The following is a 13,780-nucleotide window of genomic DNA, read 5'->3' on the forward strand; positions in this document are numbered from 1 at the left end:
TCCCTCTAGTGGTGGCTGTATTCATTTGTATGCAGTAGTCCCCCTGAGCTCCCCTTACTGGTGGCTGTATATAACTACATGCAATAAGCTCCCTCTATTGGTGGCTATATATATCTGTATGCAGTAGGCTTCTGAGCTCCCTCTAGTGGTGGCTGTATACATCTGTATGTAGTAATCTCCTGAGCTCCCTCTAGTGGTGGCTGTATATATCTGTATGTAGTAATCTCCTGATCTCCCTCTAGTGGTGGTGGCTGTATATATATGTATGCAATAAACCCCTGAGCTCCCAATATTGGTGGATAACTTAAAACTGTGTCTATGCAGGGGATTTAAAATAAAAAAAAATATTAAAAAAAAAACAAAAACACAGCTTTTGATTGCTTTCTTGCTTTATAGCAATCTGTGCAAATTCTGGACTTAACAAAAAAAGGTGTTCAAAGATGGATATTCACATTAAGGAAAGGGGAAGTATGTGACGTTCCAAATTGAAAAACTGCAAAGATGTGCTACCAAAAACTGGAGCTCTGAATACATGGAGGCAGCAAAAAATAAGTTTTATATGGGAGAAGAAAAAAACAAAAAACAAATCCACACAAAACCATAATTAAAATGTACACCAGTCCTGACCAAACTGTATAGGAAACAAAATATGAGGGTGGAGGCAAATCGCCCCAAAAATATGAAAAAAAAAAAAAAAAAACAACCAACAGGATATGCAAATGTCTCATAACATAATAGCGTTGCAACCACATGCGGCCTGCGTCTAGAACTGCAGAGTTAGTAGCCCAGCGTCACGAGGCCTCCACGTAGAAAGTTTTGTTCGCTTCCGGTAGATGGTAAAAAGAGAACCGGTTTGTAAAATGTTTTTTTGTTTTTTTTTTTGTCGTCTGTAGTAGAAAATGTTTGATATTTTTTCTAGTTTTTTTTTTTTAAATCAAACACTTGAAAAAGGCACTTCAATCTGTAGGGAGGAAATAACCAAAAATATACACACCCCGGGGGCAGGTCAACTGCCCCAAAGCATGGGGGAGGGGTAAATGTCTGCATAGTGTGAGTGGGTGGGGGGGCAAAGAAAACCCATTGCCAGCGTTAACCAGGCGCAGGGGTGGGGGCGGGGTTACATCTTTTGTAAATTTGAAACATTTGGTGTTTTTTCCTTTATAAAAGCCTGAAAAGTTCTCATCCGTTGTATGAAAATTAGTGAAAAGCGTTTTCTAAAAATATTTAGCTTTTTTTCTTTCGTATTTCCGAGTCCATTGTTAAACAGACTGAAAAAAAATAAAATAAAAAAAAGTGCCCTTTCACCCCGTCACAAACTCCGCCTCTTTACGAGGGTGGAGCTTCTTCAGGACTAATTTGCTGGGAAGATCAAGGGCATCTCTCCCCTTCACCGTGGCACCAGAGGAGCGTCTTCCTTCAAGCATTTCTGGGTGGAGCGCAAAGAGAGGAAAACGGGTGTCCGAATGAGAGCACGGGGGCGGCTGCTGCAGGCGAGAGCCGTGTCCGCCGGGGGGCGCTCCATAAAGGCTACCTGTTACACAGTTTATTGAGTGTATTGTAAATGTTCTCTTCTTTACTCAGTCCTTCAAAGAAAGGAATCAGATCAAGCAATTCCGTGTCCGACATGTCATCGAACCAAGACTGCACCGGGACCTGCAGCAGAGAGAAGGGCAATCGTGAGAACAATACGGATGATAATAAGAGCAGCAACGGTTATTACTGCAAGACAAGTTGTGCTTTATGAAGCTGCCTACATGAACACAATTATTTTTTTGGGCAAAAATACAGGAAAAACTACATTTCTGCAATATTTAACTTTTTAAAAAATACATCTTTTGACACCATACACCGTTCATCAATGAAATCATTATTGTTCAATTTATTGTGCAGGTCATTGTGACCGTCATCATACCCAATGTGTATGTGGTGTTAGATGTTCTATTTAATAGTTTATTTATGGTAAATATTAGTTTTTTTCTTCTTTATTATATTCTTTTTTTCTAAATTTGTCTCATGAAAAATATAGTCTACAATTTTCAAGCTAGCGCCTGGTTCTGAATAGTTTTGTAATTGCAGGTAATTAAACCTTTAGCATAGCCACTGAGTTATCCAATAAAATGTATCTGTATAGCGCCACCTGCTGTTTGCTCTTTTCCTTATTTCTCTGTCCTCCTTAGTAACATCACAGAGGTGGTCACACATGCTCAGACCTATCTTTGACAGTTACAGGGAGAGAGCTGCAGCAGAAAGGACACACACCCCTGAGCTATGTAGGGAGAGCGCTGTAACAGAAAGGACATACCCCCTAATCGGTTATTGGAAGAAAGCTGCAGTAGAAAGAACACAACCCCTGAGCTGTCAGCTTGATATAAATCTAGCAGAGCAATGAATGGGGATACCTCTGGATCCATGTGAGGTCCAGGGCTTTGTTAGGCCTCTTTCACACGACCGGTTTTTTTCCCCGTTTACTGGCCGTTTTTTGCGTTCCGTATACGGTCCGTATACGGAACCATTCATTTCAATGGTTCCGCAAAAAAAAACGGAATGTACTCCGTATGCATTCCGTTTCCGTATTTCCGTTTTTCCGTTCCGTTGAAAGATAGAACATGTCCTATATTTGGCCGCAAATCACGTTCCGTGGCTCCATTAACGTCTATGGGTCCGCAAAAAAATGGAATGCATACGGAAATGCATCCGTATGTCTTCCGTATCCGTTCCGTTTTTTGCGGAACCATCTATTGAAAATGTTATGCCCAGCCCAATTTTTTCTATGAAATTACTGTATACTGTATATGCCATACGGAAAAACGGAACGGAAAAACGGAACGGAAACACAACGGAAACAAAAAACGGAACAACGGATCCGTTTAAAACGGACCGCAAAACACTGAAAAAGCCATACTGTCGTGTGAAAGAGGCCTTAGAAAGAGATTGTCATGTTCTATAGGATGTCCGATTTTCATCTTTTACATTAATCATGGGAGAACCGCTTTAAGGATGCGGGCTATTTTGGACCACAGGAGACAACAATTTTTGAAAAATAAAAATTCAAGTAAAAAAAGATTTTTCCCCTTTCAAATGCCATTATTTCTATTTTAAAAAAAAATGGAAAAAAAAATACACAGAATTGTTCTGTCCACGTCCCAAGTCCTACACAAAAAAAGTAAGTTGAACCTGATCGCCCATATGATACAATGCAATGCTTCTGCCCGTCACAGTAAATCTCACATAATACCTATTAACCCCTCCCTCTCTCTATCCACCTGGATGCTGGGATCAGAGTTCTCGCCGATCCGGGCAGCGACAGCAGGGTGCCATCTGTACAATGGTGTTTGCTAGGGATGAGCGAAGTCGATTCACATAAAACTTCGCTGTAAGGCCTTGTTCACATCACCGTTCAGCCTTTCCGTTCTCCTTCTCCGTCTAGGAGCAGGAGAACGGAAAGGACGGAGAAGGCACATAACTGACGCCAAACTGAGTCAAACGGAGCCCTTTGGACCCCATAGATTATAATGGGGTCCGTTATGTTTCCGCTCAGAAGATGATTTTTAAGCGGAGACAAAAGTCCTGCATGCACAACTTTTGTCTCCGCTTAAAAATCATCTTCTGAGCGAAAACATAACGGACCCCATTATAATCTATGGGGTCCAAAGGGCTCCGTTTGACTCAGTTTGGCGTCAGTTATGTGCCTTCTCCGTCCTTTCCGTTCTCCTGCTCCTAGACGGAGAAGGAGAACGGAAAGGCTGAACGGTGATGTGAACGAAGCCCAATACTGTACGGAGCGGGAGCTCCATACAGTATTAGAATGTGTTGGCTTCGATGAGCTGAAGTGATTACTTCTTGAAGTCTCGCGAGACTTCGTGTAGTAACTTTATGAATTAATTATTACTGTAAAAAACCGTGATAACGAACTCTGGTTCGGTCCCAAGTGGTACCGAGGTTATTTACAGTAATAATTAATTCACATAGTTATTACACAAAGTCTCGCAATACTTTGCAAAGTAATAACTTCGGCTCATTGGAGCCAATACATGGTAATACTGTATGGAGCTCCCGCTCCGTACAGTATTACAACAAAGGTTTATGCGAATTGACGTCGGATGAAGCATCCGAAGTAGAGTCGCTCATCCCTAGTGTTTGCAACGGAAGCTAACACGGCAAGCCTCTTCTAATTGCCCTTTACACGTTTGCCGTTGCTCTTACCGCGTTTTCGGGATGGAAGATGTATGATGCTGGCGAGTTGTCCACGATGATGACTTTGCTCAGTTCTCTCCCTAGACGGCTCAAGTCTTTCACGTAGTTTCCTCTGTGGAACACACATGATTCTCTGAAGAGCCGCGTCTTGAAGACGCCCCAAGGGTCCAGCAAGTCGGCCACGGGGTCCGCGTACTGAACGAGAGCAAATGTGGAGGGAAGAAAAGAAAGAAAATTCACTTTGACCGCACACTGGATGGTGCCTCTAAAGGGTTAAAGAAGGCCCGAGGAGGACCCTGCACCCGCAGCCTGTCTTCTCTTGATTAGATACAGTCTGGTGTTCTCGGTTATCAGCCATTTCATGCTAGGTAAGGCTACTTTCACACTAGCGTTATTGCTGGATCCGGCAGGGTTCAGCAAAAACGCTTCCGTTACTGATAATACAACCGTCTGCATCCGTTATGAACGTATCCGGTTGTATTATCTGTAACATAGCCAAGACGGATCCGTCATGAACTCCACTGAAAGTCAATGGGGGATGGATCCGTTTTCTATTGTGGCAGAGAAAACGGATCCGTCTCCATTGACTTGCATTGGGGGTCACGCCGGATCCATCTTGCTCCGCATCCCAGGACAGAAAGCAAAATACAACATGTTGCGGTTTGCTCTCCGGTCTGGGAACGCAACTAAAGGGAACGGAATGCATTTTGGGGCGCTCTGTTCTGTTGAGTTTTGTCCCCATTGACAATGAATGGGGACAAAATGGAAGCGGTTTTTTTTCCCGGTATTGAGCCCCTATGACGGATCTCAATACCGGAAAACTTAAGCGCTAGTGTGAAAGTAGCCCAAGGCTGAAGTGCAGCATTGGGGTAAATAGTAAGCGGATGCCCTGGCTGCTATACACAGAGGTCCCGGGGATGTGGCGTCCGTCAGCCAAAGATCACACTCCAACTGCTTGATAAATGGCCAGTAATTTACCAATAACACACTTCCTGTAGTAAAATGGTGAAATCTGTTTTTTTCCTGGAAATGTATAAATTAGGTGTTATGTGTTAGGGTACGGGGGTGTCCATATACAGTTTGGCACTGCTAGCACTGACTGGAGAACATCACAGTGGACACATCCCCAACTGATAACACCCTGTTGTCTAGACATTCATTTACAGGAGGAATAACAGAGGAACAGCACTGAGTTCTAACAACAGAAGCTCCAGAATTATTTCAGGTGGCACACAAGTCTAGTTGGATAATTTGGGGGTGACACCCAGACACTTGTGGGTGACGGACTGTCCAGATGCTTCACGGGGTGTCACTTGTCCTTCTATGGCTCTTACATCTCAGAACCAATAAATGAATTTGGCTGTTGGGGGTTGTAGTTGCCTTCCCTGGAGGAAACACAACTACAAATCTATCATGTATACCTGGAGATCCACAAAACAAGGAGGCGGGAATGCCAGACCAACACTAACACGAAAGGCATCTATCACTTATCCACAGGCCAGGGTTCTGACTACTGGGACCCCCAACTGGTCATGAGAATGGGGGCTCATGTCCCCTGTGGTCACGCATTGGGGCTGCCGCTCCAGTCTCTATGGGACTCATGAGTCCGGGGCACCGTTCTCATGAGGGGTCCCTGTGGTCGTACCACTTAACGATCAGACACAAACCCTTTAACCAAAGCCAAAGTGTTTTACAATGAAAAGTTCTGCAACTTTCAAACAAAACCGCTGTTCCAATTCTTCTGCATTTTCAAGATCCCTGGGAAACAGATGGATTACATGTAGAACGGAAAAACAAACCTCCGGCAATTCAGGAATTTTTTTTCTCCCCCCCACACAGCAAAAAGATTTATTCTAGAAGACTGTACGAATGCCGTTGCACCAAAGACATATAGTATTTTTTATTTTTAGTACTTTTGAACAATAAAAAAAACTGGTTTAATGGGAAAAAAAAAAAAAAAAAAAAAAAAAAAAAAAAGTCATTTGTGGGGCGCCACATTCTGGAGCCATAACTTGATTTCTCCTGTGAAGTAGGAGGCGGTTTTGTTGTGGGATGTGTTGTTGTAGTTTTTATTGGCATCATTTGGGGAATGTGAAATGTATGGATTAATTTTTAAGAATTTTTCCCGGGGAAATGGGAAAAAAAATGCACTGTGCTTTATTCCACAGTTTGTTCGGATTGCAGCGATACCAAATATGTCCACCCTTTATGCTTTACCATTTAATATTTTTTTTAAAATATATACAGGGCGAGTCAAAAGTCTCAGGAAACCCTTTCATTTCAGAAACTAAAAGGGAAAATTAAAAATATCTGAAAACCCCAGCAAGTAATGGGTGAGGGGGACTATCTTTTAGGCTATGTCCGGAACATGGCCGCCATCTTTAAAAAGGCACCATATTGGATCAAGGGCAAATTTTTCCAATGTGAAGGGGGTCATGAAGATTTCTCAGAAATCGATTGCCGCAATCAGATTTGGAATATCTCTTGTGGGTCAAAAGTTAAACACAGAAAGTTCTAAACTTCAAAGTTCTGTGTTCAGGGACAAGACATTGAACGCGTCAAGTAGCTGCGCATCACAGCGAACGTTCCCGGTTGTGGTTGCAACTTTCTGTGTTGATAATTTTTGTACCACAAGAGATATTGCAAATTTGATTGCGGCAATCGATTTCTGAGAAAATCTTTGATATGCTACATGACCCCCTCTTCCCGTTGGAAAAATTTGACCTTGATCCAATATGGTGGCTTTCAAGATGGCCGCCATGTTCCACCAGACATGGCTTAAAAGATAGGGCCCCCCCCCTCACGGATTATTAAACTGCTGGGATCAGAGGTAGCTCCAATCCCAACAGTTGTGGGCAATCAACCCCCATCTCGTGGGAACATTGCAGAACTGAGCCCCTACCCAATCATGACGGATGTATTGGTCAGTCATTCGTCATTAAGGGGTTAAAAGAACCTCTCCTGACAAGTCTGTTTTAGTACATACCTGAACTATCCACGAATTAACAATTCTGGTGCATTCCTACTGGAAATGTTGAATAAATTGACAACTAACTGGTCCCCTACTCCTCCTCCTGTCCAATCAGTTTTGACAGAATCAGACCGTGCAGGGACACACCCCTTCGACAAGAGGAATGGTAACACCCAGTTGCCAATTTATTCATACAGTAGGAATAATAGAGGGTCGACACATTGCAGAATTCTGAGAGAGGGTGTCCCGGAATTGTATTTACCAAGACATGTCAGCAGTAGGGTTTCAACCGCTGGACAGCAGGATTCATGGACTTGGGATTTTACCAGAACTCCCATCATTCACTCCTGGTTGCTTGTAAATAAAAGTCACACTAATTACAAGCGACTACTGCACTGCTAATGGGGGGGGGGGTCATATAAGTGACCAGGACACTGCATGCGGTATAATACTAACACTTACAGGGGGCAGACTAAGTATCCGGGCGGGCAGCGGTCCCCTTCCTGCAGGTGCGACCCCTGCTTATGTGGCGGAAAGAGGAGGCGCTGTCTTCACCGGCGCTACTTTAACCATGGTAACTTGCTAGGTGCGGCTTCATGAGCTGTTCATGGAAGCTACATGATGAGCAGAGCCCATATGTCTTTTCGTTACCATGGTGGGGAAGGGGATGGGGGTTCTGGAGGGGGGACACTTACCCACAAACTAGCAGAAAGGACAAAGACACACTGGTAGACAAAAGAAGCGAGGAAGAAAAGGAAGAAACGTAAGACAATTTCTGAAAAAACAATCCACTCCCTCTAGTTATATAAAAAAAACCCTGACAAAAATAATGGAAAAAAAAAAAAAAGAATCGGACACAAAATAATAATAATAAAAAAATAATAATAATAAAAATTTAAAAAAAAGACAAAGTAACGAGGGAATAGGAGGACAAGACTGCGCTCACCTTTGCCAGGCTGGCCGTGAATAGGACGCATTCGAAGAGCTCGCCCATCTTCTGAAGAAACTCGTCCACGTGCGGCCTCTTTAATACGTACACCTTAAAGGAAAGAAAGGAAGATTAAAAAAAATAATATATAAAAAAAAAAAAAATGCTAAAAGCAGAGTTTTTCATACATTAAATGGGTTGTCCGGTTGCTTAAATATTTATCCCGCTCTGATGCTTCCCGAGGGGGACTGCTCAGCCAATCACGGTTAGAGGTGGGTCATTTCCTGTGTGTCAGGAGAGGGCAGGAAGTAAAGCCCGGAAGGGACCTGGGAAGAGTATGAACTGGGGCGGTGGGGATCCAGGAGTGTGGTTTATTTTATATCATTCTAATAAATATAATTGGTCAGGAAGTAAAACCTTGGATAATCTGTGCTCCTTGTAGACGACGTTACAGTCTAGTTTCTACGTTGTAGCAGATTGTGGCTGCTGACTCAATGATATTTTCCACAAAATATAAAAAAAAAAAAATGTATAAAAATTCTGACCATTTTTTAATACTGACAACTAAACGTAATGGGGTTGTCCAGGATTTTTAATATAGATGGGCTGTCCTCAGGATAGGCTATGTCTGATTGGCGAGGGTCCAATACCCTGCAACTGTTCTGCGGCTCCATCCATTCCGTACTGGTTACTGCAATTACCAGCTACGTTGAGTACACGTAGTCAGCAGGAGTGTCGGATCCCCAACAATCAGATATTGATAGCCTATCAGTATTACAGGGCACCTGTCGGCAGGTTCAACCCTATTAAACTGGGCATACTGCCTGGTAGGGCTGATCCTGCTGATTAAAATGATACCGGTCTTGTGAAAAAAAAAAATCGGTTGTGGTGTTCCCAAGAAAAAAAGACTTATTCTTTATGTCAAAAAGGGCTTCACTACATTGAAGGCCGTGGCTTGGCCCCTATGTGAGCTTTCGTGGCCCTGCCCTTCGTTGACTGAAGCCCTCATCTGTATAATGAATAAAACTCTGTTTACATGGGAATGTTTACAACGGATTTTCACAAGATAGGTATAATTTTAAAATCAGCAGGATCAACCCTACCAGGCATTAGCAGTATACCTGGGTTTGATGGGGTTGATACTGCTGACTGGCGCTCTTTAAAATCCCGGCATACAGTCTGAGAATGTCAACAGGAAAGGGGTATAAAAGATGAAAACAAAAATAAACTAAATAAAATAACAGCAAAAAAATAATAAGAATCTAGAATATAAAATATTTTTTTTGCTGCACAAACCTACCGTAGTCCGGTCCTCACGCTGATCAATATGGCTTCCTCCAAATGCAAGTAATCAAGGATAGGCTCGGTAGAATGTGAACAGCCTATCCTGGATTACTTGAACCCGGCTGAAGCCCACTTGACGGACAGATCCTGGAGTCGGCCTTCTTCCCAGGGGTAGGTCCAATGTGAGGAGCCGTTTTTAAAGGGACACTTCCATACCCTTTTTTTTAAATCACATATTAGCAGCCTAATGTAAATGTTTTATGTAAAAAAAAAATATAAATCTTAATAAAAACAGGTAGATAGATTTCTACTTCAAGTATTCTACTTCCTTTCCTGCCTTTGAACAACTCTCTCAGTCTGACCATCACTGCGGCCAGAGACAGTTGCAGCATCTCACATTACACAGATCAATGCAATGCTCCTCTATCAAGAGAACAATAGAGCTGCCATGCTGTCACCCCAGTTCTATACCTACTATTATAATGAGGATTACCCTTCAGATAACATCTTCCCCTCACAACAGCAGTAAAGCGACAATGGATTACCTTTCTAAATAGGAGGTCTTGTTTTATATGTGTTGGCCTTTACGGAAGACCAATAATTTGTATTCAACTACCAATGGTATTGTATTGCCGAAATGAAAAAAAGTCTAAAAAATATTCTTAAAGTTTTTCTACAAATACGAAAAAAATTATAATTAACCCTTCCTGATGGAAGTGTCCCTTTAAGACTGTTGACAGAACATCAGATGCACAAAATGACAACAGAATAACACAAAAAAATAGTTCAAATGATAAGAACAAAGAAAATAATCGTCACGATATTCATATGAATTAAAAAGACCATTCCACCAAAAACAAAAAGTAGAACAAAGAACTTTAATATAATAATTATAAACAACACAACCGCTCAACAAAAAAAAACAACTAAAAAGACTGTTCATCTAAAACTGCACAATCATGTATTGCAGAACCTCATGGGCGGGGCATGAAAACTGGTGTCCTCCGCCTCATCTGTGACATGCTCCGCCCTCTCAGAATCTGAACTCATTTGGGGACATTTATCAAAGCTTTTACGTGACTTTTGTGGTGAATAAAACTCGCAAATTATGACACATGCTGTATTATTTGTGACTTTTTCGAGCTTCTAAACACTTTTCTGAAATGGCGTGAAAAGGGGGCAACATTTAGTGGGACGGGCGAAACCTATGGCAGCCCACTTAAGCGCATCTTACTCCAGTGCAGGGGGATCATGTCCGGAGTGTGGGAACGCCAGTCTTGATAAATGTCCTTCATTGCCTTTTCACTTTTTTTGCATTCCACTATATTCGGGAAATTCTTCGAAGGAAAGTGCTCCCCACATACCTGATGTATCGTTCCATCGATTTCAACGGGGACAATAAAGTCAGCATTATTAATTGGCTGAAGGAACAAAGAAAACACCCAATTACAGAGAAATATAAAAACTGTGACACAATTTCACTTTCCATAAAAACATGAATAATACCAATTATTTCGCAAGTCATGTGACAGGTAGGCGCTATCCATTGGGGGGGGGGGGGGGAAACAACAGGAAATGATTTAGAGAGGCTTCAAACAGTTCATCGGTGGGAGTTCCGGGAGTTGGACCCCTACAGGTCTGAGGGCAAGTCCCCCTATCCGGAGGGTAGGTCAAAATATATCGGAATCCTGAAAAAAAAACACTTTATACGACTAAAAGGGCATCCGTGGGCGCCTTCATGCAATTTTGCATTGAAACATTTTAGCTAAAATGCCTAAAAAAAAAAATTCTAAATATCTGAACTAAGCAGGTCCTGGAACACAGCACCTCCGAGAAAATAAAAGTTCAGGATCTGCAGAGGTCATAAATGTCGCTCAAGTCTATGTCTACATATTTACCACAGACGAAGCGAGAAAAAAAAAAAAATCCCCCCGATCACAATGGTGAAGGGTAAGGCAAAAAAAAATAATATATGAAGGGTCAGTCACGATTAAAAGCATCAAGGGGTTGTCCGTCAGGTTGGTCTCCATTTCCTGATCCTGTCTTGACACACACAGGAAATCCCTGCACAGCCAATCAGTGGCCGCAGCAGTGACCCGCCTCAGCTTGTGATTGGCTGAGCGGGACCTTTCCTGGGCGTCGACACCTGACCAGGAAGCAGCGGCAGGGGAAGAGCAACTGGTCGAGTGACCGAGTATGAAGAGACAGGTGCAGCACGTGGGAGAGGTGAACCGTACCTTAAATGAGCTGTGCACCAAGGTCTCATCCAGGTCAATCACCACACACTTCTTTCCATAATCAGACGCTTTCAGCTCTGGCAGGAGGTATTTCGTAGGGGGCTGTAAAGGATATAAAAAAAAAAATTAAAAAAAAAGTATAAAAAAAAAAAATGGGACCACCAGCAGGTAATATGGGAAATAAGCAGTGTATACAAGGTAGTAAGTATAACCAGTATGAGCATCTAACATCTTGTAAGTCTGGTACTGGCTTTTAAATCTTAAAGTGTGCCTCCAACTTTTAACATCATGCAGTATTTATTTTTTATTTTTATTTATTTTTTTAATAAAAGAAGGAGCTTTGTTTTTCTAATAAAGAGAGTTAAAAGATGAACTACGGTACCTGGAGCCACCACTAGAGGGAGCTACCAATTACAGAGCACAGTGAAAGCTGGATACATTCATACAATGTGAGCTCCCCCTAGTGGTACCTGCAGGAAGCCAGAATTTTAGCATTTGCATTACTACAGCAATTTTTACGCTGCAAAAAAACCCCACAATCCTGTCTTCATACCAAAAAGCACGCTCTTTTAGCCTCTGTTGGAATAATGGGAACCTATGGGTACATTTAATGTCAGCAAACGCACTGGCATAGAGTGCGCAGAGAGACTTTAGGAAATGGCCTATTGTTTTGTGCGGACTACTCCCTTCCACGGTGTACATTTTTGTGGCTATAAAAAAATAAAAATAAATAAAAAATAATAATAATAATAATAATAATTATTATTAAGCCCCACATCTGACCGAAAAAAAACACAAAAAATGATTTATATAACCGAACAGAAAAAAAATAAAAAAATTATATAATATATATATAAGTTATGGCTTTTCAAGACGCGTGTACTAAAGAAAAAGAAAATGCGCTTGGTCAAGAAGATTGGTAAGTGGCTCAGTCTTGAACTGGTTAAAGAGTATGTGTCAGCAGGATCAACTCTATTAAACCCATCAGTGTCTGGCAGGGTTAATCCTGCTGATTAAAAACATATCTGTCTTGCGAAAAATAGGTCGTGGCGTTCCAGAGGGGAGGCGGGGAAACACTTAGTCTTTATGCAAGTGAGGCCTTCAGTGCACTGAGAGGCAGGGCCAGCATGGAAAGAGGAGGAGAACGGAGGGGCTAGGCCCACCTCTCAGTGCACTGAAGGCCTCACTTGCATAAAGACTAAGTGTTTCCCCGCCTCCCCTCTGGAACGCCACGACCGATTTTTTGTTCTCGGGAACACTGCAACTGGTTTTCACAGGACCAGTATAGTTTTAATCAGCAGTATCAACCCTAACATGCGGTATACCTAGTTTAATGGGGTTGACCCTGCTGACATATGCTCGCTAAGCGATTTCTTAAAGGGGTAGGCCCGTATAGGACTTTTATAGTTTATCCAAAGGTGAACAATTGGGCTCGGAACCGCACACACAGACACCTCTCCATACACTGCAGACGGCAGACAGGGCCCTGTGCTCCAGACAGAGGGCCACAGAGGGGGGACCCTGGAATTTTATGGCATACCCTGTGGATAAAAGTCTGGGATGGAGATACTGCTTTAAAGGAAAACTCCATTTCTACATCTTGGACACCACAAGCTAGAAGTCCTTGGTCTGGAAGAGCATAGGAGCCGTTAACACCAGGCATAGGGAAAGCCAGGGTAGTGGGCAGACTGCAAAAAAATCCTGATGTACTGGGTCCATGGTGTTAGAGCAGTTTTCTTGTGATTCTACAACGTCTGCAGATAAACGTGCGGAACATGAGGCGCCACAACCGGCATACAGCCGAGATTCCTCTGATAATAACAGGGTCAGTCCAGCAGAGGGCGCCCTGAACCTACAAAACCATTGTAAACCTGCCCTGCTGCACAGATGACTGGGAAACAACCATGTCCTGGGATCAGGGATGGAAGATGGAGACGGACGGAAATGACAACAAAAAAAAGCAAAAAGAAGAGGAAGGAAGGAGGGCAAAATAAAATACATACACTGGGAATGGAAATGACCTGCGTCTGATCGCCCTAAGAGAGAAAAGCAAAAACAGAGATGAGTTACTATCAGATCTACAGGTGACGGAGGGAGAAATAAAGGGGGGAGGGGAACAGGAGGACCGGGAGTATGTAGGGTCAAAGGCCGGCCGCTCGCCTCAAT

General features: G+C 42.6%; 1 protein-coding gene across 2 annotated transcripts in view; it reads right to left on the minus strand.

The window, feature by feature from the left end:
• Positions 1-225: 225 nt before the first annotated feature.
• The window catches only part of CTDSPL (CTD small phosphatase like), a 46,799-nt gene continuing 33,244 nt past the window's right edge, over positions 226-13,780 (minus strand). Inside the window, exons 3-8 of one of the 2 annotated variants that reach the window (XM_040431302.1) lie at positions 13,618-13,650; positions 11,615-11,716; positions 10,742-10,798; positions 8,112-8,204; positions 4,204-4,389; positions 231-1,653 (exon numbers count right to left, since the gene is read on the minus strand). In XM_040431302.1, the coding sequence (XP_040287236.1) occupies positions 1,528-1,653; positions 4,204-4,389; positions 8,112-8,204; positions 10,742-10,798; positions 11,615-11,716; positions 13,618-13,650 (597 nt within the window). In that variant the 3' untranslated portion in view covers positions 231-1,527. Of the gene's footprint in view, positions 1,654-4,203; positions 4,390-8,111; positions 8,205-10,741; positions 10,799-11,614; positions 11,717-13,617; positions 13,651-13,780 lie in introns of both variants that reach the window. The other variant, XM_040431303.1, reaches the window with a different exon arrangement.

Source organism: Bufo bufo, chromosome 5 (genome assembly GCF_905171765.1).
Source record: "Bufo bufo chromosome 5, aBufBuf1.1, whole genome shotgun sequence".
Classification (NCBI taxonomy): Eukaryota; Metazoa; Chordata; class Amphibia; order Anura; family Bufonidae; genus Bufo; species Bufo bufo.